The 27,672-nt window shown below is 43.9% G+C and overlaps 1 protein-coding gene across 2 annotated transcripts; it reads right to left on the bottom strand.

Annotated features, from left to right (window-relative positions):
* Positions 1-464: 464 nt before the first annotated feature.
* On the bottom strand, positions 465-17,100 carry Cd83 (CD83 molecule). Of its 2 annotated transcripts, none has more exons than XM_063259903.1 (5): positions 17,067-17,100; positions 16,450-16,565; positions 4,400-4,631; positions 2,625-2,731; positions 465-1,832 (listed from the first exon to the last, which is right to left on the bottom strand). In XM_063259903.1, exons 1-5 carry the CDS (start codon positions 17,083-17,085, stop codon positions 1,704-1,706), a joined length of 603 nt encoding a protein of 200 aa, XP_063115973.1. In that variant the 5' UTR covers positions 17,086-17,100; the 3' UTR covers positions 465-1,703. The 2 variants fall into 2 exon arrangements, with proteins under 2 accessions (XP_063115973.1, XP_003468796.1); XM_003468748.5 differs by lacking the exon at positions 17,067-17,100 and adding an exon at positions 16,647-16,804.
* Between the last annotated feature and the right edge of the window lie 10,572 nt (positions 17,101-27,672).

The following is a 27,672-nucleotide window of genomic DNA, read 5'->3' as shown; positions in this document are numbered from 1 at the left end:
CATTTTATGTGCATTGATCTTTGTAAAGAGCCATTCACTTATGATGCTTTTATGATTATTAAAATCACTTGTACAGATTATTCTCAACTTTAGTTAAGGGACCTATTTGAGAATCTTGAGCGAAATCCCATGAATCCCAGGTTCAAAGCCCCTGGGATTACACATTACCCATCTTTCTGAGACAGAAACGCTCCCTTCCCATGCCATCCCTGTGGCCTCGCACGTGGGGGAGCCGCCCGTGTGCTGACCCATGTGCAGTCTCAGGGTCCTGGAAGGGAGGGATGCTGCCGCCAGGCCAATCCACCACGTGTGCACTACTCCCCAGAGGAAGGGGCACCTGGGCCCACCTATCATCTCTCCAATTCATCTCAGACTCTGTTCTCCACCAGAACAGATCAGCATCCTTACACTCATCACAAAATCTCATGAGTAGCTATAAAAACAAAAAGCAAAAACACTTCCTATTCACATGCACACCTTTAATACCAGGAAATGATGACAAAGAGACAAAAAAGCACTAACTCAGCTCAGTATCCTGTTCACTGTCTATTATTGGTTTAGACAAAGGAATCCACGTGGAGGACTATGGGAGTATTCTCTTTGCGGCCTTCTTTGTTCTGAATGATGGAGAACACAAGAAATTCACCATGATAACAGCAAGGATAATGACCCAGTGGAGTGCTGAGTTTGTATAGTGCTTTATACCTTTTCGAAGCACGTTCACATACATTATTTTAATCAACACATACAACAGCCTCCCAGTTTACAACTGAGAATGAAGAAACCATAAAAAAAGTTTGTCCAGACTCATACAGCTAGGTAGTGGGGCACCTGGGGCTACAATCAGATGGCATGGTTGGTCTAGTATTTCCAACAGGTCAGCAATAATTCTCTGTCTTCTCTGTCCTATTGTTACTGTGTGAATTCTTCTCATTCTCCATCTGTATCTAGTTGCTTGTCAGCTAGCAATGCTATCTAACTAGATACAGATTTCAAAAGAGGACAAACACAAGTCCTTCTCTGACAAGTACACATAGATATAAAAATAAACGTGGCACTCTTCTTTATTGCTCCTTTGTGGGTGTCTTCCGCAGATGTAAAGGACCTGTTGGGGACCAGTCTACAGACCTTTCACTTCTATCTAAACATAATCCTTAGTAATAGCAGAACCTTCACACCAGGAAATTATTTGCCAAATATTTCTCACTGTCTTACGGCTTGGCCTGTCTTTCTCAGATGTAAGACATCTGGGCTGGTGCAACAAAACACAGCAAACTCAAAGAGATGTTTCCCAGATGTGGAAGAGGCCAGCTGTCCTCAGGAGTCAATCACATTGTGTCAATCACAATCACAATGCAGCTCTGGGCATTCCAATTTCCCAAGACCTTTTTCCAACTGCAACTGTCTATAGCTTTTATATGACTGAAAGAATGTCCAAGAGGTTGACCAGATAGCTGCATTAAATGCCAAATGGCAGCCATGGAGAAGTAGCAATGGCCCCATGCTATGTGATCATGTGATGGTTTTTAAGACCCCGCAAGCAGAAAGTGGGGTGGGCTCCACTTTCAAGAATTCTCAGTCAGGTGAAGGACCTCACAGGCAGGGCATCATCTTCAAGGTGGGGCTCATTCTTCTCTTGTCCAGGGTGGTATCTAGGTAACACCACGGAGCCCTTGACTTCACAAAAACAACAGAAATCCCGTTCACACCACTTCTGTCTTGTGAAGAGTCACTGGCCCCAAATGCTTATTCGGGGATGTGACTGGGATAAAAGCTCGTTCCATGCCAGGTTTAGAAAAATCTGGAAAAATACTCTGTAGTCTTGCAAATTTCTGAAAAAAAGTTGAAATAAAAGTCAAGATATGAATAACTGAGTAGATGCAGTAGTGGGCACCAGCTCCTTAAGAGATCATGGGGCCAGGCCGGGGATTTAGCTCAACGGCATAAGCACCTGCCTGGCAAGCGCGACATCATGAGTCCAATCTCCAGTCCAAAAAAAAGATCATGGGGCAAGTCCTTTGGGAAACCCCGGTTAAACAGCTCACTTCTCTCGTTCTACCAAACACTGGTGCTATTCCCCTGCCCTATCACCCTTCGGCCAGGAGATTCCTGATTAAGGACTGCAGTCACTACTGACTTCTGTGAGAGATCTGTATGGAAAGCTGGTGCCCGCGAAAGCAGGCATTTGCCAACAAGAGGCTAACATCACTCATGCTTTACAATGCAATGTCTGGAAAAGGGGACAGATCTATCTCTGGGTCTCTGGACTTGCACCCTTACCCATGGGGGAGACCGGGCCTCTGTCCTGGGATAGTGAAAGGCTGCAAGGTGACCTCACCACTGTAATAAATGTTACTACATGTAGGATCTTTTGGCATTTCTCAAACTTATTTTACCTATCTGTTTTCATTTGCTTTTCACAAATGTAGATTAAAAAAAATTTTTTTAACTCTTTTGGGGAGCTTCCTATCATGATCTTTCCAGTGTGGGGGCCTCAATATGTCCAGGAGTAAGAGAATCTTCATTTAGCCCATTATTAAATCATTCACAGTAACACAAAACATTGGCATCGGTGCCCCCAGGTGATCTTTTCAAGGTAAGAGTTGTTTTAAACAGGTACTTACGCAAGTGAAAATGATGAGTGTTAAGTAGAAAATGACCAGAGAGAAGAGCAGGACAATCTCAGCTCTGTATTTCTTTAAAGTTGTTTCTTTAGGTTCCTTAAAGCATCCTTTAAAGAGAAGTAATACATGAAACCATTCTAACAGGATTTTGCTACCATAATACAACGCTGCCTCCAGCCCGACCCACTGTCACCCACACCTTCCTTCAAATTTGTGCTTCAAGAAGGACCACAGTCATTGTCATGTTGTTCTGTCCCCAGCTGTGCATCATGGGATACACACACACTGTGTCCCTAATCCTCAGAGCAGCTGGGTCCCTACGTTATAGGGGCTGAGCAGCTGAGGCTCAGAGAGGCTGAGGACTGAGGCATGTGACAGGGACAGGCTTTCTATCCCAAAGTCAGGCCTTCTGGGCTTTTGCTTGCACCTCAGATGGGCCCCCATTTGTTCATCCCCCTTGTTACTTTAACTTCTTCTGGTTAGGTACACGGTTATGTGTCCTCGCCTCGGGAGGACTCATGAAATGAGTCAACTATGAAATGAGATGGGAACTGCCTTGCTATGGCCAAAAAAGGCAACGCATTTTGGAAGAACCTGAACTTTTCCTGGACCCTGTGGCACAGCGACCCCAGGGACTTTATGGGCTGTGGCTGCAACACTCGAGGAAGAGGGCGGCCCCGCCCAGGAACAGCCACCCAGGGGACACTATGTGCACCACGCAGCAAGTTTGGCTTGGGCTGTGGTGTGGCTGCTAAGGGAATCTGTTCATGGCCCAAGCAGCAGGTGGTGGGCAGATGACTCCAGGGAGCTCCTGGGGTTTTGAAACTGGACCCCAAACTACATGCAACAGCCCAGGGATGGCTTCTCACTGGGCTCTGTGCCTCAATTAAAGAGGCTGACAGCCACTGCTAGGAGGAAGCCTCACATAGAGCACTCAGTATATTCCTAGTTCTGCCCTTAGCACTTTAATACCGGCTTATTTAACCTTAAGGAGGAGCCAGGTGGGAGACATTTTTGTCCCTATTTAGAGATGATACAGCGAAGGAGGCTTAGAGTAGCTCAGTGCTGTGCCCAAGGCCACAGGCTGATGAGCAGCAGACTCAACACATGATCCAGACCTAAGCGATCCTGGTCTGCCTAGCAGAGGAAAGGGGAGAAAATCAGCTCTGCTCCCCACAGGGCTCGCTGCCCCTCTCCCTGCAAGGTGGCTCTCATTTCCCTTCCAGGTGAGGGATGTTCACTGAGGGCCTACTGTGTGCCAGGGCAAGCGGAAAACAAAACAATTCTGCCTTTCTTAGGAGAGGTGGACGGTAAACAAATCCGTGTAGGGTATGTCCGGTGTAAAAATGTCATGAAGACGCACAGAGAAAGGGTGCAGGGCTGGAGATGGGAGGGGACAGTAGGGAGGTGTGTGTGTGTGAGTCAGTGTGTGACATGGTGATTGAGTTCTTTGTGAGCTGCAGAATATTATCTTACCCTGAGTGCTCTCGGATAACTGATATCAAGAGAAAGTAGCTATTGTGCAAAACCAGGGGCTCTAGGACAACATCTTTGTCATTGCTGGCTTTAGCCCTTAACAAATGTTGGGCAAAAGTCAACGCATAGTCCAGACCGCATAAAGAAAAAGCTATGACATTCTTGTAATGGAATTCAGCTGTCAGCACAGATGTGCTCCAAAGCTGCAGAGTTAGGCTCCAGAGAATATCAGTTTCAGGACCTACAAAAAGTACACGTGCATTTTTCAGGAAGAAAACAAATACAGCAGGTCACCTTACCTGTCACTTTCAGAGTCACCACGCCGCTGATGTTCCTCTGTCCTCCCAGCTCCTGCAGGGTGCATCTGTATTTCCCCGAGCTGCAGCTGGTAATGTTTTGGATCTTCAGAGAATAGGGCTTTTCTTCAGGGGCCTTGAAAGTGCCATTTTGCCCCCTGCGATGATAGCTCTGTCCACTGAGGTGCACATCATCCTGAGGCGACTCCAGTGTCTCCTCGCCACCTTCTGTGAGCTATGAAGAAGCAATCGGTGCACTGTGTTAATTACAAGGCTTTGCATATCGTTTTTTTAAAAAACCCTTCCAAAATTCATGTTTCTAAAACAGGAAGTTGTTGTTTGGTTTAGTTTGTATGTATGAACTCTGTATTTTCTATGGAATAAGATCAGGGCTGCATTTTATGATTCTAGCCCAGTATCCTAACCTCCAACCCATAGAAGCGAGAGAGTGACAGGTTCTTAATTTTGGAACCTAGCTTTTTATCTGGAAAAACTCTAAATCTGTTAAGATCATTGCCAGACAGCTCAACTGCAAACAGAAATACAGCTGAGCAAGGCCTCGTATGAACTGTCACCTTTTTCCTTGAAGGCTGTGTGTGTATGGCCATTCCCCACATCGAGGGATGTGCCACACTTTTCCTTCTGCTAAGGCAGGAAGATAGCTGAGTTATGTAGCAGTGTCTCTGGTCAGATCACCAGGTGATCATAGCCAACAACACGTAGGAAGGCACGGTTACATCTCCATACCCAGGTAGACAAACTATCTTTGGGACTCAAGTGGTGGAGTCTCCTACTTCATCCTACACCATCTCCTACTTCAAAGATGCGGCACGCACCCTATTCACCATCAATTGTGTCTTTGGTGGCACCTGGCAATGCCCATGTTTGGGGAGCAGTCTGCAGCTCTGATATGACTTTTAGAAGGGATTCAGGGTGGAGGAACAGACAATCAAGGCATTCAGGGAACATCCTCTGCAAGAAAATGCACACATGCAGGTGTGAGTGAGCAAGACATGCATGCACACAACACACATGAGAGTTGTTTCTGCTTCACATATTAGGTTAGGGACCGCACCACAGGGTCACACAAAGCTGAGTCCCACTGCCTTCCCTGTGCTCTCAGGCTGGTAAAGTGGGCTGCAGAGACACCTGGTGGCAGATTTATCGCTCACTCTGCAGTGATTGAAAAGAAAAGCTGAGTCTCTGGACATAAATCCCATTTACTGAGGTCCCTGCTTGGGCTTAAAATGTTTTCCCAAAGAGTCCAGAATCTACAGAAGAAGCTAAAACGCTGGGGCCTCCAGTAGTCAACATAAAGCAGAAAAGGTTAAGTGGCTAAGGAACATTCTAGGAAGCAAAAGGCATCCAAATGATTCCAGAACACATTGAATTTAGCAAGTTTTTTTTTCCTTTCTAAGTCTAAGGAAACCAGAGACTGTGGGCTCTGCTTGCTCTCACCTCCACTGGCCAGCCTGGGTGCTTCCTCCTACCAGGCAGAGTCCTGGCTGACCATACAGAATGCCATTCAGTGCTAGATTTGCTCCTTAATCAGTGTGAGCTGATTAAGCCACTCCAGGCTCTGCACTCCCCACTTCTCCCTTCTAGATTTATCTCCAGATGCAAATGACTCCAACAACCATCTGGAGAGATCAACCTCTAGTTTTCTCCCAGAGGGAGCTTCTCCCATCCAGGCCCCTGGAAAGGCAGGATCAAAACTTCCAAAGTCCCCTGGAGGCACTAGTAGTACATAAAGATGGCTCCATTACCCAGCTAGCACAGGCAGCGAGGTGCTGGTGATCAGAGACAGTGAGCAACAGCTTTCTACCTGTTTGTGGAGGTTCGGACTTCCATTGGCCTTTGACAAAAATTCCAGCCTCTGGTTATTTTTAAATGGCAACATAAAGGCAAGGCAAGATATTAAGGACAGAAAGGAGAACTGAAGGGAATTGTAAAGAAAATGCCAAAGCAACCTCCTGCAGAATTCTGAATTGCTGAATCAGTGCAGCCATTTGCGGGATCAGGACAAAACAACTCAGCTCTCCTAGGGTCATCTTCCAAAGACCCTCTCTCCTGAGTGAAACAGAGAACTAGTAAACTATCTGGGGAACTCCAGCCACCCTAATGAACAGCACTCTTTGTCTTGTAACTTGACCACGGTAGCATCCCCTCCTATTGAAGGAGGGTATATTCCAAGACCCCCACGGTTGCCTGGAGCCTCGGATAATACTAAGCCCTATATACAATTTTCCTATATATAATACAAACAGTGATGAAGCTTAATTTACAAATCAGGTCCTCACTGTTTTCATGACTTCCTCCTGCAAATGTATGCCTTTTCCATCTTGAGACTGAGGTACAAAGTAAAAGTCATACAAGATATATTTTTCTCTTTCAAAATTTCAGGGATAGGAGATCGGTTCTAATCACAAATTTCCAGAAATTTCAGCATAAGATTTTGTTTCTTTCCTTGTTAACTGGAGAATTTTTACATTTTTACTTATGGCTTCTCTTTGACTTATGTGAATCACCAGCATTCCTATTCTAGCACTTTGGGGTCATTTTACCAAATAAAATATGGGTTACTTGAATAAATGCCTGATATCACCATAGTGGATCTGATAATGAAAACAGTCACTAAGTGATTAACAGGTGGGTAGCATATACAACATGGATATGAGGAACAAAGGTGGAAAACATGAGATTTCATCTTGTTATTCAAAACAGGAAATAATTTTAAACTCATGAATTGCTTATTTATGGAATTTTCCATTTAATATTTTCAGATCATGATTGATCATGGATAACTGAAACAAAAGAGATCAAAACCCTGATGTCTTGGTTACTTTTCTCTTGTTGCTGGGACAAAACACCGAACACCCCAAATTAAGCAAGGAAAGGTTTATTTCGCTCAGTTTGTGGAAGTTTCAGTCTGTAACCAGCCCAGGGGCCCTACTTCAAGGCAGCAGAAAGCAGCAAAAGGGGGTGAGCAAGCCTCATTTCTTCCCTTATATTGTAAGCAGACTACCACCTCCTAGGGCAGGTATAGCACTCACCTCATTTCCCTGCCATCCTCTTGTATAGGATGAGGATGTTTACAAAGTGAGGACTCTGGCACCCTGCTGAATCACTTCACTGAACTTGTAAACTTCTCAAGTGATGTCTCAGAGACATACAATGTGCCTGAGAATATTTCATAGCCTTCCCTCCAGTTACAAGTTCTAGGTATGAACACGATGTGCATTTACCTTTCATTTGGGCATTTTAAGTTACACTTTCCCATGTCACTCTACCTGAGAAATATGCAATGTGTCCGTGTTTATAAAACAGTAGCGGTTTTTTGTTGATGTTTGTGCTCAAAAATGGGGTCAGGGTACTAACATGGCCAGTGAACTTTTTATGCAAAACTCCAAATCACTTTCAACATATGCACCAAGGATACCTCACCCCGTCCATCAGTCCATCAGATGAGTTACATGTAGCAGATTTAGCAGGAGGACTGAAGGAGAAATTTTAGCAAAAAATAACAGCGAATGGGCCATCTTCAACTTCACTGTTTCATGGGCACTCACTCCAAATCAACCACTGGCAAGAAAGCCTCTTTAAATATTCCAAATCTAAAAGGGTTTTATTGCTTCTCTGCAAAAGCATTTAGGAAATAGTAATTTATAACAAAAGGAACCCTCAGAATCATTCACAGCCAAGCATAATTGAAGAAATTATTTAATGCACACTTCACAATGCTAATATTGTTGCCCAGCCTTTGAATGCACAACACAATTTGGGCAAATTAATTCCTCAAAACACTCATCCCAATACTATTTTAAAAATCCACACTCTGTGCATTAACTTTCATGAGCTGGCAACTTTGCTTTTTGAAGGAATTAGAAAAGAGCAAAATATCTCATTTTCAGAAAGCCTCTGGATTTTGACTTGTGTCAAGGCCTCCAATTTAACTAAATAACTGAAATACCATATTCTTTCTCCGAATTAGAGATTTGACCTGAAGGAAACCAACAGCCCTAAATTAAAATAAACTGTCTCCAATTTGCTGATTTTTACAACAAGCAAACACAAGGACTATACTAATTTTAAAGGAAATGGGAAGTAAGCAGATTAGGTTGTTGCTGTCAATGATGAACTTACTTGAACTAGAAAATAAAGTAAGTAAATATATAGACAGACCTGGAACTGAACCAACATTCCATCAAAAACTCTAATGCAGCAAGTGCTTTTAAAGTTTACATAATTTTATTCAACTATGTGCCAATCTCTTAATTACTGTATTTATGTATAAGACAACCATTCCATTCCCACAGTAAAGAAAAGGTTTTGATCACAAACTTTATCATATATACATCTGATCTGTTTAAAAATATGATAGATGCTTAACTGAAAGAAAAGGAGATTTCTTTTGACAGGGAAAAATGTATGCATATACATATGCCTATAAATATTTCATCTAAAAATTTGATAAAAATATATTTAAAAGGAGAGGCTATAAGTATTCTGAGGTGGCATTAAATTAATTTGATGTATTCCAATCACATTGGAACAGCTTTATTTTTATTGCATCTCTTGTGCACTAACATTCATGTACCTTAGTTTCTAACTCAATTAAAGTGCCGATATAATCCCCATTCATCATAAAAACAGCTCTTTATAACGTGCAAAATAGTTTGGCTCGGAGGTTGATGTCATAATGAGGATAGAATGTATGAGCATTAACATCGTTTTTTTCTAAGTGTAGTTTTATTAGAAAAATGATTTTCCACTTTGAAATTTACTGAGTCTGAAAGACAGAGCTGGATTTATGGCTGTTAACAAGAATTATGAGTAGAGCGGAGGCAGCATAATGAGGAGCTCAGGCTTTGGAGTTGGCCAGCGCTGAAACGAAACCCCAGCCCTACCAAGGCTCTTTCTGCTCTTGGCCAGCTGGCTGCACAGCTCAGACCGGCTTTCCCCGCAGGGATCTGGGAGGACTGTGTCTTCTGACTTGGTGGAAATGTATTTTCAATGATGTATGCATACCCTAAACATGATACCAATCCCATGGAAAGTCCTATAAACATTACAATTCTTTTTCTAAAATAGCCAAGGTTCTATTCAGTACGTTAAACAGTCCCTTGCCCATAGGAAGTATGCAAAACTGTATTCTAGTGAATGAGTAGATTTTAGAAATAATGGAAAAACTACAAGAACATCATCTTTGGAATCAAAAAACTAAAGTCAAGTCCCATATTCTCCATAAGTTAGCTAAATCATCTCCAGGAAATCACTTCACCTCTGAGGTTCAGTCCCTTGTCTGGAAGGGGATTATTATAAAATTAAATGAGAACACATAGAAGATTATATAAGAATCAAATGAGAACACAGATGAAAGTGCCATAGATGACAGAGCTCTGAGGTGACAATCTTTATGGAGTTCCCCACTTGGCTTTAACACATTTAATACCGACCTGATACCCTATGATCGTAGGGACTGAGACTGATGGGCACGTGGCCCAGTGAAAGTCTCTGGAGAATCATCAGACATTTGCAGATGTGTTAGATGGGAGGCATATCTTTTCCTCTGCATTTGTGTTTTGGAAAGATATACAAATCTGTACATTTCACTGCCATGTAGAAACTGGCAAGGAAACCAATATAAAGCAAAAACCACTGAAAGACAGAAAATCACTGAGCCCTGGGGACAGTCAGCAACCTCTAAGTCTAGTGGCATTTGCCTGTTAGGAGTACAACCAACTGAGGGTCTTAACACAGCACAAATGGATTCTCTCTCAGTTCAGAAGGCAGGGACTCTGCAGGCCACAGTTTCCTTCCAAAGGCCTTAGAGGGGATCTCTTCTGTGCTTTTCCTTTCTGATGCTGCTGGCTTCCTTGACCTATAGACACCTATCACTTGAATCTGCATGCATCTTGGTATCTCCTTGCTTGTGTTTATATCTGTTTTCTCTTTTATAAGGACACTGTACCATGCATAGTGCACCCCCTTGCATAGTGAACCATGGTTCACTTTAGTCAAGTATAACCTCATCTTAATTGGACTATATCTGCAAAGATTCTATTTCCTAAATAAAGTCACAATGTAAGTACACTAGTGCCTCAGTTTATGAACAATTTGGTTCATAAACAGAAGCATTCAGCAAAATTTTGTTTTCGTTTGTAAACTTTGCATCAGGTCATGAACACAACTGTGGCCATCTTTCCTGCACCAACACAAACATGGCCATTTTCCCCAGAGTTAAGTTTAGGAACTAAGGTACCACTGAACCAGGGGTTAGGACCTCAAAATATCTTGGGGGGTGGTAAAAATTTAACCACAACACCAACCATAACTGAAATGTGGACTACATTAGATTTTTCAACATTTTTCTATTATATATATACATCAGTCAATATATTTCCTTTGAGAGTGATTTGATAGACTTGGCATCCTTTATGACTCCAAGAGTTCCAATGATAGGGCTAGTTTGCACCACCACATTAATACACATACACACAGGGAACTGTCTCCAGTGGCCCGTTTCTAGGCCAATCCTACTTTAAGCCCTGTACATCCAAGTTTCCCACCCTCAGACAATAAGAACCCACGAAGTCTGGTCCAAGGCGATAATGAATTATTTATGGTAACTAGAATCCTTCTTTCTAAAGGTCCTCCCTATCTGCATCAGTATTTGTAGACCGGCTCTTCTGGGACATAGCCTTTCTCTGAAGATCATGCATAGACCCCTCACTGTTCTAAGACATCAAGCAATATTAACAAATCTTGGGCTCCCAAAACTGTACTAGTTCCTCACTGCACACACTGGAATTTTATACAATAAACCTCTAAACAAAACAAAAAAAGAAGAGCATGTTTAGGGATGTGTCAGAATCTCTGAGAAGTATTTTGGTCCAGCTCTCTTTGGACGAAAGAAGCAGCTGAGTCAAAGAGGCTATTCTTATAAAATTTTGGATAACTGCAGAAATAGTCAGAAAGGGATTATGCAGAGTTTTAGATGGAAGAACCCTTTTTAGGTAATGAATCTGTTTTTAGTCCTGCCCTGTGTAAAACCTTCCTCTGCGTCACTGAGATCTGCTGCAAACTTCCCCTTTTTCACGTAAAAAATAACTAAGACAATCCAGGCCTCATGTGATCCAGGTTCCCCCTGGCATTCAAGGAAAACACATGGGGATTTTTATTTGTTTGTTTTTCTATTTAACTTTCAGTTGCCTTCTTCCTGCCCTCTTTCAAGCTGAAAGTTTTTAATCTAATTTACTCTAGTCCATCATTATTTCAAACCTCAATAATCCATTATTCTCACCTGGTGAAGACCTTCTTCCAGCTTTCTGTGAAAGCTGCATCCTTCCTGGTACATACCATACCCAGGCCTGAGAACCAAGAAATCCAAGGAAGCAAGAAATCTCCCAAAGATGTGTCCAAGCCATCGCTGAATTAACCTGATGAGAATTCCACTACAGGGAGAGAATGGAGCCTCTTCTGAAACTCATCTTCTAGACTGAATTATACTCTGTTCATCATCATGATAACTACACCTTTCCTAGATACACTTCACATTATAGAATGCTCTTTGTTAAAATCCTTCAATGGCTCCTTACTACCCAAAGGACCCAGTTCAAGGCGGTACTGGTTGACATTCAAGGTTCTTCAGTTTGTGCCCAGCCTACCTTCTGACATTACCTTCCAGTCACCGCTGAACCATTCTCCCTTCTAGATCACTCGTTAGGCCACTGACCCCTTCCCTCGCAAACCCTGTGTGGATGCCCACTTTCGTGCTTTTGCTCCAGATGTTCCTCTAGCAAAATTTTATATTGATCTTTGATGGCCAGTATCATTCCCAGGACTCAGCACACACAAAGATTTACTAAAGTGTGAAAGTATAAGTGTGAGAGAAATATGAAAACCAACTTTACCTTGTTCATAGTTTGACCTAAGGTAAGAGCCCATGAAAGTGAGTCCATAGGACCACACTACACAGGTGCCAATGGGGGCAATATTATTTTTCTTTTATTCTAATGCATTGTTCTCATGTTTTGATCTTTCTATATTCACAATAGAAATATTTCATTTTTCTCCTAAAAACTTATTCTTAAAAACACTGTCAACACATGACATTTTTAGAACCAAAGGAGCACACTGATGACATACATTGTCTCCTCCTGCACAGGTCCTTTAGGGTTTGTGGCACAACAGATGGCACATCCTGGGCCATTCGTAACTCCATCTCTTCCCTAGGCACTGTGCTCTCTTTGGTGCCTCAAGTCTTACAGCTCATCATCAGAGAAGACAGGAGAGACAGAAATTATAACTCCATTCCATAGGAGTTTCTCAACATACAGGGAAGACAGCTTTCTGGCGGGTAGAGGACAAGCGACTCACCAGGGACACGCATGGTGACACTGCAAGTAGCCTCTGCAAGCCACGGCCCTGCTCTCCAGCAGTTCCCTTAGCATTCACATCAGAGCTGGAGCGCTCCACAGATCTGCCACAGCTGCGGTTCTTCTAAATATTATAAAGTTCAAGTCTGATCTGGGAGCTCACTTCCCCTTTCTCCCTTCCTTTGGAAATCCTCGGAACAACAGGCCCTTGTCTTGTGATGCACAGCTGTCCTCGCCCCCGCAGCATCACCCAAATGACACTAGATATCCTCTTTCATTTTGCATCATCGCACATTGTCAGGGCTCCTGTAAGACGGCGCTGCATCTCCTGGATAAGTGACTTCTTCCTAGTGGAGGGTGGCGACCACGCTCAAAGCATTTCATGTGGAGTCACGTTCTTCCTCTAAACCTGGCAGCTTCACTGAGGAGTGTGGACACAGGGACATCACCACAGACCCAGCCCTCTTTACATCCTCTTCTAGTAGATTTTAAACAAAGGTCACAGCCGAAGCAGGAAGAGCAAGGTTCAAGGTCTATTTGCATAAGTTCTCAAAACACCTCCCTGGAGAGCCCAATATGAACCCAATAGATGGCATTTATTAATTTTTCATTTTTTTCCCTCAATCACTCTTCCTTCTTCAAAAGACACAAGGGAGAAAGGGATGGGAAGGGGACCCTTTGGGAATCCCACTTGGGCTAACGTTGTCCACTTCTGGCTTTGCCTTGGACCTCCTGCGCATGTCTATATTGAACCCCCTTGGCTTCCTTACACTGCATTTTTGAAGCAGGAAGAATAAAAAGACACTGTTCTTTCCCAGCTCATCCTAAGGATACAAACACTAATTGGACATCCTGCTTAGAGTTTCCGGTAAAAGGTGAATGACATATTTGACGTGCGTCCTTGGTTAATCACAAGTCATCAGTGCCAACCGGATGCTGCAGGAACCTCCAGGATGCCAGAAGACAGCATCACTGAGGTCTAGAACTGTGGGTCTTTAAAACCAGCCCTGTGATATGCAGGCAGCCTGCAAGAATGAGTTCAAAGAGGCCGACAGGGAAAACCCCTCCAAGGGACCTTGCTTTACCTGTCCACCCAGCACACAGCAGAGGGGACGGCTCCACAAAGCCAGAGGAACACAAGAAGAGCTAAGCTGACCACGATGTTGGGTGCAATTCCCACATGGCTACATCTCTACTTCCCTGAAATATCTTACAAGAAAGCTGTCGGAAAAGAACCAAACGCTTAACCTTCTGTAAGAAGGTTTTGTTACACAAGCACAATCGGCGCAAAAGTATAATTAATTATTGGGCTGGAAAACAGCAAATATCCACAGAATATGCTGAGACCTGTTCAAAAATACTTAAAGCAACAGCACATATCACTTTGAAGGTACCTGCTCAGCTTACTACCACAACACCACTGTGCTAACCACCAATCTCAACCACAGATTAATTATTCTTTAATGTGGTTTAAATCGACATCCTTGCACATGGTAACTACGTGCTCTCCCCAGTCTCATAGCGGATTTCTTTAAAAATAATGATAACGTGATTTTTCAATGATCTTATTCCATGGACCAACAGAAAAATAAGAGAGTGCCTAAAACATTGCTGGCTTTTTCTTCCAACAATTTGGAGAGCCCTTCAGGATAAATCTGGCAAGAGCTGCATCCAGCAGACAAGCCCATGCATTACAGAGTTACATCATCAGCTGACATCCGCGGAGAAGCCAAAGGTTAATTGCTACGGTTTACTGAACCATTCCAAGCCACCCTGTGCAAGAAGATTTAACTTGACAACTGTTTGAACTTTACAGTCTGAAATTTCATCCACTTGTTTCATGAGTACTTTTTAATTACTCCCCCGGGGATATTAATAATGTTTTCTCTCTCTGTCTCTCTCTCTCTCTCTTGATTACGCTCTGGAAGGGACAGTGGTTTCATGTTTTCTTCCTGGTTTGAGATAACTATAACCATGCCTCCCTAGCCCGGGAACACTTCTATTTTCTGTACCGTAAGTAATCAAGGTAGAAAACAGAGATATCAAGACAGATTTCTAACAACTCAAGAGCTACCAGTTGGTTCAAAGCTCTCTTCCAACTACTTAGCTGGGTAACAGTGAGTGTGTTATTTCCCGCCCCCAGCTGTTCCTCACCTATAAACCATGATTGGTGGCTATAAAATACTAATGATACCAATCTCTTGAGTCCAAACTGGAAAGATGGAAATGGGTAGTATATGTAAATATTTACCTGTGGCATATGGTGAACACTCAAATAACAGTTTTGGTTTTTTTTTGTTTGTTTGTTTTTTTGGTATTCCTGGAGATTGAACCCAAGGCCTTTGCCTTGAGCTACACCTCCAGCATGCCAGCCCTGAACCTCTTTTTTTGTTTGCTTGTTTTTCATTTAAAGACAAGGTCTCACAAAACTGCTAAATTGCCCAGGCTGGACTTGAACTTTCACTCCTCCTGCCTCAGCCTCCCAGAGTGCTGGGATTAGGAGCATTGGCCACCATTTGTGCGGCTACCATGTTTGTAAAAGTGTCATTGCTTTGACTCCACAAACAGTTTTGGAGTTGAGTTCCCTGATCGCCCAAGGAGAACAAGGCAGAAATGAAGGGGCAATTTGAACACCTACTCGCCTACACCAGCCAGCAGGCAGAGGCAGCTGCGGCATCTCCACTGAATAGCACCCAGGGTGCAGGTCTGGATTCACCGAACACCTTTGCAATCCAGAGGGCAAGCACATGTGCACAAAGGCATTGGTACAGCCACTGCCCCGGGGTAACTGAGAATCCAGTTACACTGCCAGGCATGTGTGCAGGTCTATGCGGGACAGAAGGAAGGCCTGCATCTTGTGGAAAACTACACACAGACAAGGAGCTCCTGCAAGGTAAGATGGCAACTCAGGGAGAGCCACCAAGTGATGCTGGCATGTTGCCTTCACGTGGTTTAAAATGGAGGTGCCCAGTGACAGTAGCCACGCTTAAAGAAGGGGAGCAAAACACCAGTACTGGCAAACCGCTGAGACTGGGTTTTAGGATGTCAGTCTCAGACTCAGAGGAGGATCTAATCAAAAAGAAACCTGGATACTGTCACAGTAGGGGCCAGACAGGTTGCTTGCACGCTGTGCGCTATCTACATCTTCATGGCTGGATTGCACTCGCCTACCACAGGAGGGAGATGCAGCAGATTTGGGGAGGAGGCCCAGGAGGTGCCAGAAAGGAGGTAACCCCTGGTAACCACAACCTAAGTCACTTTTGTCTGACCCCTTTCTGGCAAGCTGCCCCTCCCCCGCCGGTGTTCTGTGGGCATCACAATCACAAGACACAAGAAATCAGGAGTCTGGAGACAATCGTGCTGTCCACTGGCCACATCCAGCTTTCTGTGTGGCCTGCAACCACAGGTGGCCCCTAGACTTAACAATGCCAGGTCCTCTGCTCTTCAGAACGTCTTAATGACAACAGGCTTCGTGGGCTAGCTTTAGAAACAGGCACAGGACAAGGCCCTTGGGGAACAAATCCTAAAGCTGCCCAGAACTGGATGTGACCCAGGGATGGGAGGGCAGGACAGGAGGGAGGGTCGTGATGAGCCCGCGCTTCCAGTTCGGCAGCGGGAGACGCCCCCCCCCCATCCCGGTGAGAGCCTGGCGACCCTTGTCGCCCGTCCACTTACCTTGGCCCAGGACACCTGGTAGGGGACCTGCGGGTCCCAGGGCGCAGGGCAGGGCAGGTCCACCGTCCCGGAGCAGGCCACCTTCACCTCCTGCGTGGCGGGCGCCAGGCTGCAGGCTGTAAGAGAGAGGGGAGAGCGTGGTGAGCGGGCAGAGGGTGGCGCGGCGCGGGGAGGGTGGCAGGCGCCCCGGGCCCTACCGCAGCTCAGGAGCAGGAGCCGGAGGCCGCGCGACATGGCTGAGGTGTGCCGCTCCTCGCTCGCGCCCGCGCTCTTGTACCCGCGCGCGGGGACTTCCTCGCGCCGCCGGGGGATCCCCGCCCGCCGCCCGCCGGCGCCCCGGCCCGAGTCCCCGCCTCCGCGCCCGCCCCCGCGCCCTCCCGCCCGGGCGCCCGCCCGAGTCCGCTCGGCGTCGCCGCTGCGGCTGGGCGGCGGTCACAGCCATCCCCGCGGAACGCCCGCGCGTGGGGCTCTGCGCCCTGCGCCCTGCGCCCTGCGCCCGCACGCGTGACCCCGGCCCGGGACCCTCGACACGAAGCTGGGAACCAAGCCATCCAGCCGGCTGGGCCCATTTTACGGAAGCGAAACGAGGATCAGAGAGGGTGGGCAGCTTCCCCCACCAAAACCCAGGCAGTCCATGCTGACGTCACTCGCGAACCCAAATCCACACTTTTCACCAGGTTCTGCGACAGTCAGTCAACACACATCCATGGGAATGGGAAGAGTCTGCAGTCTGTCTGCCTTCCGGGGGCTCTCTTGCAGTCGGTTGAAATGATTTCTGCAAAGGAAAACCGCTCCTACTAAAAAATAATATGTACACACACACACACACACACACACACACACACACACACACAGACACACACACACACACACACACACACACACACACACACACACGGTTTTTGGAAAAGGCAAAGAATTCTAGGAAACAGTGAGTCACCTATAGTCTTTCCAATAGTGAGCTCCGTTAACATTCTGGTAGATTGACTTCAGTGCGTAGATATTTTAATGATTTAATTTTCCTATTATTCCGCATCCTGTTTTATCTTAGCTTAATATTTTGGAAGCTATTCCACAACACTGAAATTTTCAGCACCATATTTTCGATGTCCACGTTATGTTCCATTGCTCAGTTGTACTGCATACTAGAAGCAATTAGATAGTGTGGAACATTTAGGCTTTCTGTGTTGTTGTTACTGTTGTTGTTGTTACTAATAGCTCTAATAAAAGCTGTGATTGCATGTGGCGCTTTGTGTAGATAAACTTTTGCTTTAAGATGTTTTTTAGCCGCAATACTTGCACCCGCTTTACATCATCACAGCAAATCTGTTTTTCAGCTTAGTCCATCCTAAAGGAGTAGTGTCCATTAAAAAGAGTTGTGTCACGGTGGAGAGGTTTAATCTACCCTTGCTGTAGTGTCTTAGTCACTCTTTAATCTCCGAGACACCACACCCAACACTCACGAATTAAAGGAGGAAAGGTTTATTTTGGCTCACAGTTTGTAGAGGTTTCAGTCCGCACCTAGCTGGCTCCTGGAAGAGGGGCGTGGTGGAGGAAAACAGTCCATGGCAGGGTAGCAGGTGGCAGAGCGGTTAAGGGAGCAGGGCAGAAGATACACCCTTCCAGGCCACACCCCAGTGACCCACCTCCCCAACACCACATTTGCCTATAAACTCATGGAGCACTAAACCAGTGATGAGTATCACGCCCCCAAGCTCCAATCCCCTCCCAGAAACCTCACTTATGAGCACATAAGGCCTGTGGGGACATCTAGATATAAATCATAAGCATGTACCAAATGACCAGTTGTACGTGAATGCCTTTCCCCCCTAACGCTCACTCAATTAAACTTCTTCATTAGGAAAATTTTAGGCATACAAAAATAAGTCTAGAAAATAACAGAATGGAACACAACAATATGTGATATATTCCTGAGAAAGGAAACCTTACTGAAAGGCTTTAGGTCCTCTGGATGCCCCAGGCTGGGTCGCATCTGGGTGTCTAGGCTTCCTCTGTTTTACACTGTGCTGCTGGAGAGCCCAGGCTGGGCCAGCCCTGCCCGGCACCCGTGTGCTAGCCTGTACTCCATATTGACAGCTGGCCTTTGGACCTGATTATATCCCCTCAGATCTTAGCCTGGTCGGAGTGGTTTTTATTCATTTTTCCCAATCTAGTTGAGTATGAGCTGTTAAGTGCTTTCTGCTTAATTTATGTTACACAGGTTATAGAATTTCTGAGGCCACTGGGTGTCATTTTCTCATGCTGCCCATTCAAATCCTTTGACCTTTTCCATGAGAAGTTTAAAAATTCTGTGCCAAAGCTTTTCTTTCTTATATGCCTGCCAAATTCCCGCTCCAGGTTTAAGATTTGTATTTTCCACTTTGTTTGTTATCTTTAATGTACAAAAGCATCTCCAGAAATATTTTAATATAATTCAATGTATCCTTCTCTCTTAATTTATGGCTTGTGCTTTCAGAGTTGTGTTTAACAAGTCCTTTCCTATCCTGAGAACACAAGAACATTCCCCCTTATTTTCTTCCAAATCTTTTAAAGTCATGCTTTTTCTTAGATTGGTCTTTAATTCCTTAAATATGGTTTTAAATAAGTAGACATCTATCCTAATTTTTGCCATGTACATAGCAAGTTGTTCCAAAGCTGCTTCCAGAAATCCTTTTTTCTCTGTGTATGTGAAATGAAATCTCTGCCGTATTACAAATTTACATACACGTGGGCCCTGTTGATGGTTGTGTGCTACGCTACCGTTCTGTGCTCCTATGACACTTTCTTGCAAAGGTGGTAGAGTGGGGAGCTTATTGGTTGAAGTCCCTCTTCAGAACTGTCCTGGAATTCTTGATTCTTTACCTCGCATAAATTAGTCACCTCCCAACCCAAAAACAAAAAACAAAGTAAAACTTTAGTTTGAATTTTAATATGAATACATTCAAGTTGACAGTTGTATAAAATTGACATATTTCCACAGTCCACCAGTACTAGGCATCTTTCCATTCATTTAGATCTCCAAGACTTTTAAAGATTTCATACAGAAGTTTTTCACATCTTTCGATTGACTTATTGCTAAATACTTTCACTGTTCTGGTTGCTCCTTTCACACATATATTTTCCAAACTGTATTTTCCTAGGTATCCAGTGACTGTAAATTGACTTTCTTATTAGTGTTAACCAGGTATTCTTGGATTCCACACTCAGATACTTCTTTAATCATTAATTATTTAAAATTTTCCACATACATGATTTGATTTTAACTGTTGCTGTTATTTGTCTAACCCATGAAGACCCTTAAGAGCATAGTCTCTTCAATTCTTGGTTGCATGTCTGTCAGGAATTGCTCTGTGGTCTACTATGTGACTGACATTTTGATGTCATGCATTCCTGGAAAGAATGTGTATTCTTGACATAGTTCTTTTCGACCTAGTTTGCTCATTGGGCCACTCAGATCTTCTGTGGGTTTTTTTTGTTTTGTTTTGTTTTGTTTTTTTGTCATTATAAACCTCACATCCTATAAGGGCTATGTTCAATTTTGCCTCTCTAACTGGATAATTGTTAATTTATCTTTGACATTCTGTCACTTTTTAGCTTATTTAATTTGATGCTATGCTTATGTGCTTATATTACATCTTTCCAGTGAGTAATTTTTTCTATCCTCATTTAGTGACTTATTTTTTTCTAAATATTCCTTTTTACCTGAAAGACAACCTTGTCAGTTCCTAAGATTCCTACCTCACTTTCTTTGAACTGATATTTTGCTGGTATTTTCCACGCTTTTACATTCAACATACATTAATTCATCTTTATATCAAATGTCTTTTTTTAAGTACATAGTTAGACTTTTTTTAAGTACAAAGTTAGACTTTCTGATTCAATATGACTGACAGTCTGTGTTTCTAATTGAGAGCTTATTCTTTGAATTATGCTGTGCTTGGATTTATTTCAGTCATCTCATTTTTTGATTTTCATTGAACCCAATATTTCTCTGCTTTTTTCCCTTCTCGCAACCATTTTGTTGATCAATTTTATATATTCAATGCTGTTGTTCCTACTGATTTGGAAGTCATATACACAATTTCTCTCCTCAGTGATTACCCTTGGTATATTCTAAAACACAGACTTCTTTCATAAATTCTATGATCAATCAGTATTGCTACCCTTCTGCCCAAAAGTCCCAGAAGCCTGATGCCTCCCTGATGCCCTCTGTCCCCATTTCACATACCATTACAACCAGTGTCTTCACTTCATCTTGTTTTAACACTCCCCAACTAGTGCTCTGTGTATTAGATATCTGTTCAAACTTAGTATGTTGCATCTTCTTTCTTTTGGGGTCAGTTTCTTCTGAAGTATATTCTTAAGTAAATTTTTTAGCAAAAATTTTATAGTGTCTGTCTGTGTTTCTCATCACTGAGACACACTGCTCAATACCCACAGTTTTAAGGAAGAACTGTTTATTAGAGATTTCAATTCACAGTCAGCTGGAGCCGCATGCCAGAGGAGCATAGCAGAGGGGAAACAGTGCACGGCATGGCAAGCAGGAAGCAGTGAGCTTCCCTTCTTTCCCTTTTTATTCCATGCAGGCTACAAACCTATTGGTTGGTGCCACCCACACCATCATCCTTACCCAGAACTATGCTAAATCAGTCATGTGCTAGTCCAGTATCTCACATCCATGACCCATGATCCAACATATATATATATATATATATATCCACATTTTATATTTTACCCACATTTGAAAATGATTTTTTAGCTATAAGACGATGTTTTTCTCCCTGTACTTTGATTATATTATTATATCATCTTATTTCTTTTGTTGCTGTCTCAGAGTTCACAAACTCTGATGCTCATTTCTCTGTAGGCAGTCAGCCTTTTATCTATAAATGGTAGGATCTTGACCTTTACACCTGCTAATGTTTTAGTTACACTGTACTGTGTCTAGTAGAAGGTTTTCTGTTACTTAGCCTGTCGACCTGCTGGAGTCACAGCTTTTATTTGTTCTCCTATATTCCATCTTGACCTACTGCCTTACCTCCAGTACCACACCTTTATATTCTGCTTCTAGAACTTCCAGTGACACCTGCTGGACCTTCACATCCCACATCCTTGTCACTAAGTCCTCCTCCACGTGCCCCTTCTCTCCCTTTCTGCACAGGCTTCTGAATATTCCTCAGATCTATCCTTCCATTATCTCATCATTGAATCACGATATGTGACCTTTAGTTCATCACAATCAGTTTTAAACTAGAATGGTTTCATTTCTGAGTTACAGTTCATGTCTTAACTCCAAATGGTCTTTTTGGATAGGGTCTTATTTTTGTGTCCTTTATTAATTTTTATTACTTTTATCATTTTAAATGTACTCATTTTATAATTGATATGATAATTACATTTTATCAGAAGTTTTGATGGTTTCAATATTGCTTTTGATTTTGTTTGCTCTTTTTTTTTCCTTTTTGCTAACTCTTCTTTCTCCTCCCGTGTTTCTTCATGCATTTGCTTCTTTGAACTGTACATTAGTCTTCAGTTGGGACTTCTGTGTGGGGATGCTAGAAGCCCTGGGTTGAGGAGGTGGCCCCAGACATGTTTTATGATGTGTTTAAACCAGGTGCCCCCAGGTGTCATCAGCTTTAGCAGTAATTCCTTTCTGGGGTGGATCCTAGACAACTTGTAATAGAAACTTAAAAATTATATCCATGTGAGGGCACAAATATGACTGTGGATTTTAAGGGATTCATTTTTTCTTTCTTCAAACAAACTTCCTTATGGCCCCCCTAAATGAGTGAGGAATCTGATGGCTTGTTTGTTTTGCAGTATGCAGGACTGAACCCAGGGCCACCCTACCACTGGACTTCGTCAGCCCTTTTTTATTTTTATTTTGAGAAAGGGTCTCATTAAGTCGCCCAAGCTGCTTTCTGACCTTCAGGTCTCCTGCCCTCAGTGTCTAATAGGTGGGATTACAGGTCTGCACTACCACACTGGATGGCAATTGTTTGTGTTCATCCCTTGGGGTTTCAGCTCCAACTTCCTCCTCGAGGAAACCCTAGATCTGCTCATGCATCTCTGCTGGTCAGGTCATTACCACCTTAACCCCGATTGCCAACCTGGCCTCAAGGCCAGCCATGCATCCCTCGCACATCACTCCCAGTGGCCCCGGGGTCGGCTCCTGGGAGTCACAGCTTCTTCATGTTGGCTCTCCAGATATCCCTTACTTTCTTACAGGTATAGCTATGCTTGTGTTAGACTCTATTAGGCATTGCTAGAAATTTTCAAAATACGTTTTCATGGTACATGAAAACCCATATTGTTGGGAAAAGAAGAATCCGATCTACTGCTGAATAACCTGAAAGCGTGTCCCCTCTCAAACCAGATGCATCAGAGGATATTTTTGCACTTATTGTAGTCTCCCTCATGCTCGTACTATCCCCTCCTACAGAGTTTGAAGGGATTTCTGGTGATGACCGTTCTTGGGAAGGATTTCCAGCTTAGTTTCAGACTATGTTACAAGGAGACACTGGAGCGTTTCACAGCCCGTGTCTGAAGAGGAAACTGACAGCTGCCAGGCCACCAGTGGGGTCCTCTTTGAACATGGGAGTAGTTCACAGATGTGTGGATGTCTACTTTCACTGGAAAAGAAAAGTGAACACGGAGGAAATACTTTTTGCCCTTCTGAAACTATTATTCAGTTCTTCTTGCTTTGTAGAGAAAAAACACACAGAAAGAAAAACCCAAAATCATTAGGAAATATTGTGGTTACACATTCTCACTGCCAAGGACAACACTCATTAACCTTGGGTAAAAAAACCGAGACAGCCTGTGTTCACTGTCAAGTCCTCTTGTCTGCTTCTTACATCAGGACTGAGGCTTAGTGACTTTGTTTCAGAGACTACACCAAGGGAACCCGTCGTGACATTTTGAATGCAGCCATTTGAGAGTCTGGTCACAACTGGGAAGAAAGTTCTAGAATGTTATAAGTTCTCACCGGACCCTTCCAAGCTATGGACTGTGAGGATGGACGTTGAAGGAGGAAGAGTTAGTCCACTATTACATGTTTACTGAGGGACATGGTACTCTGGGAGAGAGGCTTCTCCAGAAGGTCACAGTTGAGGACTGTTTCTTAGAGTGAGCCATGGTTGCCTCTCATTGTGCATAGTTTCTCTCTGGAGTTGTGGTGTGAGTTCTAAGGGGTGCGGGGTGTGGGATGGAGGGAAGTTCCCCAGAAGGCCAGGAGAGAAATAACTAAAAAAGAGATGATTTGGGGAAGGAGGAGACAGACTACCAAGAAAAAGGAAGTGAGAGCAAAGCTTGCCCTTTAAAGAAGGCCCATAGTGAACGCGATTCTGGTCTTGTCCTTACATCCGCCAAATGCTGAGCACATCACAAATATGCAAACTGTACTGAGCTTCCTGCCTCCTCGCTTGACTGGCCCGAGGGATGGATGAGGAAGTCCTACCAAAAGGGAAGTTCCCTGTTGCCCCAAATCTGCATTCCAAGCCTCCTTTTAGAAAAGGGCCTCAGGGAAAAGGGCACTAGAAGCGAGGCATGGTGGCACACGCCTGTAATCCCAGCACTTGGGAATCTGAAGCAGGAGGACCACTGCAAGTTCGAGACCAGCTTGGGCTACAAAGTGAACTCAAAGCCAGCCTAAACTGCATAGAGAGACTCATCTCACAAATACAAAAACAAAGAGAAAGAGAAAGAGAAAGAAAGAAAGAAAGAAAGGAAGGAAGCCCTAGTCCTGGCAAAGAGTCTACCCCACATCTCCCACTCAGGGAGCCCTCATCTAGCTCAGCTTCTGCGGTTAGCACCCTCTAGGCACAGCCTCCCAGCAACCCTCATCCCCAAGATCTGGGGCCCCCATTCCCACAACCCTTCCCTCAGGGCTGAAGGACCTTCACACTCCTGTCAGTGTGGCCATCCTAGCACCCATGGGCCTTTGAGAACCACAGAAGGGCTGAAAAAAAGGCCAAAGGTGTGGTCTTAGGAACTGTTTTCTAATGAAAAAAAAAATTCCCACTAGGTTTTTTCCTGCGGGTTATTTCTTAGTCACTCTGTACTTTCCAGCTAGGGAGTTATTTGCTCATTTAATAAACCAGATAAATAGAAATAAGTCTGATTTCTTATAATTTTATTTCTTCTCATTTTTTTTCTTTCTTGAGAAAGCAGCAGTAATTAGACACTGCTCATCCTCTGTGAAGGAAGAAAAGAGACACAGAGGGGATTCTGATGTTGAGCATAGGGAAGAAAGACACACAAACAAAACCCAGAGAAAATCTTCTGGGGTTGATTTGAGGCCCTCTGGGTTCCCACTGGCTCAGCTTGGGCCCTCCAGAGACCAGGGGAAGAGAACTTCCCATTGGATAAGTGCTATGAACGTGGTGAGATCTATGCCGGAGCCCTCCATTCACACACTGTTGTGTGTGAACACAACTGTGGGCTTGTTTCTCCCTTTTTCTAGAACCTTCTTGTCCTGAAACACTGTTCAACTTCCACATTTTTCTCAGGCCCTTTAAAATGTCACCTTTCTAAAAGAGTCTTAACTACCCCCTATAAAGAACTGACCTTTACCACTTCCCATAACTTTATTTATTGATCTCCATAGTATACCTCACAATCTGAAAGTATCTCATGTCTTTGTCTACTTGATATTTTGTGCCCTCCTCTAGAAGCTAAAGCCACATATGTTTCACTTCTTGTCTCAGGCCCTAGAATAGCATTGGTAACATGGTAGCTGATTGATAGATGTTTGCTGAATGGATGAAAAAAGACATATTTGATAGGGATACCATAATAATTTGAATTATCAGCTTCTGTGCCAGTCAGCTTTACAGTACTGTAATAAAATACCTCAGATAAATAGCTTATAAAGAGGAAGGTTGCTTTGGCTTGTTGTCTTAGAGCTTTTATCTCATGATAGGTTGGCCCCATTGCTTTGGATCTGTGATGAGGTGGCACATTATGGCAGGAAGCACATCACAGAACAAACTACCTCATGGCTAGGATCTGGAGCCTTACACTCTCCTTCAAAGACAAGCCCTCCACGACCTAAGGTCGCCCACTAGATGCTACCTCTTAGAGGTGCCACCATTTCCCAAGAGTGCCAATGTGGGGACTATTTAATACATAGACCTTCAAAAAGCATTCAAGATCAAACTGGAGCAGCTTTCATGTTTGCGCCTCCTTGTTTCTGAGTGTGAGAGTTCAGGCCAGTAGCACAGCTAGAGAATAATCTCAAGGCCACCTTCACTCTCCATATCAATTCAAGTATGAGGGTTCCCAAGCCACCACCAGGTCTGCAAATTCATGCAAAGGACTCCCAGGAGTCACTGGGAGTTGCGATACTCCTGCTGACAGTTTATTGCAGAGAAAGGATAAAGATGAAATTCAGCTAAGGAAGAGCCATTAGAGCAGAACCTGAAGAATAGTCATGGAGAGGCCAGATGTCCTCTACCTGTGGAGTCATGGGCGATGGGTCCCCCTGACTGTAATGTGTGACAATGTGCATGGAATATCTTTAAGCAGACAAGCTCACTGGAGGGAGCTTTCCAGAGTTTTGATTGGAGCTCAGTCACATGCTGTCCACAAGACTGACCATTAGTGTCTAGTCCCTCAGTAGGCATTACTCATACAAATACCTCACCAAAAGCCTGCATCATAAGCCCCCTTGTTAGTTTGTCCAGTGACTCAAGTCCCCAGGCAAACAATAATGCTTCTTCCAGGTATGATAGTCCAAGAGCAGAGATCACCTCTGAAGACCAAGAGAGGTCAGGCCTCTCTTCAGGTACAGCGACCTCTTTACCAAGGTCAATTTGTAAATTTGTAGTGCCCTAAACTATGGACAGAGACATTTCCCCACCACCTGATCTTGGGTTTGCTCATGTGACTTGTTGGTCATAGAAGGAGGCAAAAAAGTAGGAATACCAATTCCACTTCCCATGGTGCATCTCTGCCACCACCTTGGGAAGAACACATCCAGTCTAGCCCACTGTCCCAGGAGGAGCAGGGCCACTCCAGCCTGCACCCAGCCTGGGGCCAACCTTCATCCCATGACCAAGGACCTAAATGCCTTCTCTCAAGTACTGCTAAGAGGATGTGATTGCTTTTTAAACAGTATTTTTGTGGTCCTGGTTAACTGACAGAGATACCCTTAAATACCAAGCATCTCTCTGTGACTTTATTCCTGTGATTGTCATTTGAAAAAGGGTAACCCAAGGAAACAGGCACAAGTTGACAGTGTGTAGATGGGTGCAGGTACAACGGCTTGCGTATGGATTGTACCCTCGTGTGTTGGAAGCTTGGTCCCCAGTACAGTGATGTAAACAGTTGGTGAAACCCTTAAGAAGTGAGGCCTCCTGAGAGATAGTTGGACCAACGAGAATGCTGCCTATGAAAGGAACCGATGTCGCTCTCATGGGACCCTGATAGTTTCTCCTGACATCTGTTGTAAAAGAGCATGCCTGAACCCTAACTCCCTCTTTGGCTTCCTGAATTCCCATGTAATTTCTTCCTTTCACATATGCTCTACCAGATGACAACCAGCAGCCAAGTCAATGAGGATGGAACCCTCCAATCTTGGACTTTCAGCCTCCAGAACTATGACTTGAACAAACCTCTTTTCTTTATAAGTCATGTAGTCCCACTCATTTAGTTATAGTAATAGAAAATCAACTAATATGAGGCAGGAAATTTGGAAGCCGATACTACAAACACAGGAAACTGCAAAGCCAGGAAAATACAAGTGGAGGAAGAGAGTCAAGTGCTTGGCAGTAAATGCGGCCTACGTGAGGAGGCAACGATACCAAGCAGCAAATGGAGCGGCAAGAGCCCATCTAAAAGAAACAGCTGCCCCTGAGACACAGCCAATTGCTGCCGATATGAAAAAGTCAATCCCTTCTTGCCAAACCTGTGAAGGTTTTTTTTGGCAGAGAAACTGAAACTTGTGCATTTGTATGAAATCTCTTCAGTGCCACAAATGATTCAAATTTCTGGACAAGCCAAGCCAAACACATCTATGGCTCTCGGTGTCATGATTTGCAATGTGTGGCAGTAGCAAGCTTGTCTAGGACCTTAAAGAGAGGGTCCTTCGTGACCTGGGGTGGTGTGAGGTGATGTGTGCCTCATATGAGGCTGGACTCAAGAAAGAGAAAATCTTGTGAAGAGGAAAGGGAACAAAAATGGATGCAAAAGACAAACTTCTCCACCAAAATCTGGAGGATT

Source organism: Cavia porcellus, unplaced genomic scaffold, assembly GCF_034190915.1.
Source record: "Cavia porcellus strain 051 isolate PalLab524CR breed Dunkin Hartley unplaced genomic scaffold, mCavPor4.1 scaffold_13, whole genome shotgun sequence".
NCBI lineage: Eukaryota > Metazoa > Chordata > Mammalia > Rodentia > Caviidae > Cavia > Cavia porcellus.
This window is presented reverse-complemented; position numbering and strand designations above follow the sequence as displayed.

Excerpts from the sequence above, each read along its gene's own strand:
- Cd83 (XM_003468748.5), bottom strand. The coding sequence starts at position 16,683 with ATGTCGCGCGGCCTCCGGCTCCTGCTCCTGAGCTGCG. Across the intron at positions 4,632-16,449 it reads ACCAGGTGTCCTGGGCCAAG|CTCACAGAAGGTGGCGAGGA; the intron begins GTAAGTGGACGG and ends GCTTCTTCATAG. Across the intron at positions 1,833-2,624 it reads CACTCATCATTTTCACTTGC|AAATTTGCAAGACTACAGAG; the intron begins GTAAGTACCTGT and ends ACTTTTTTTCAG.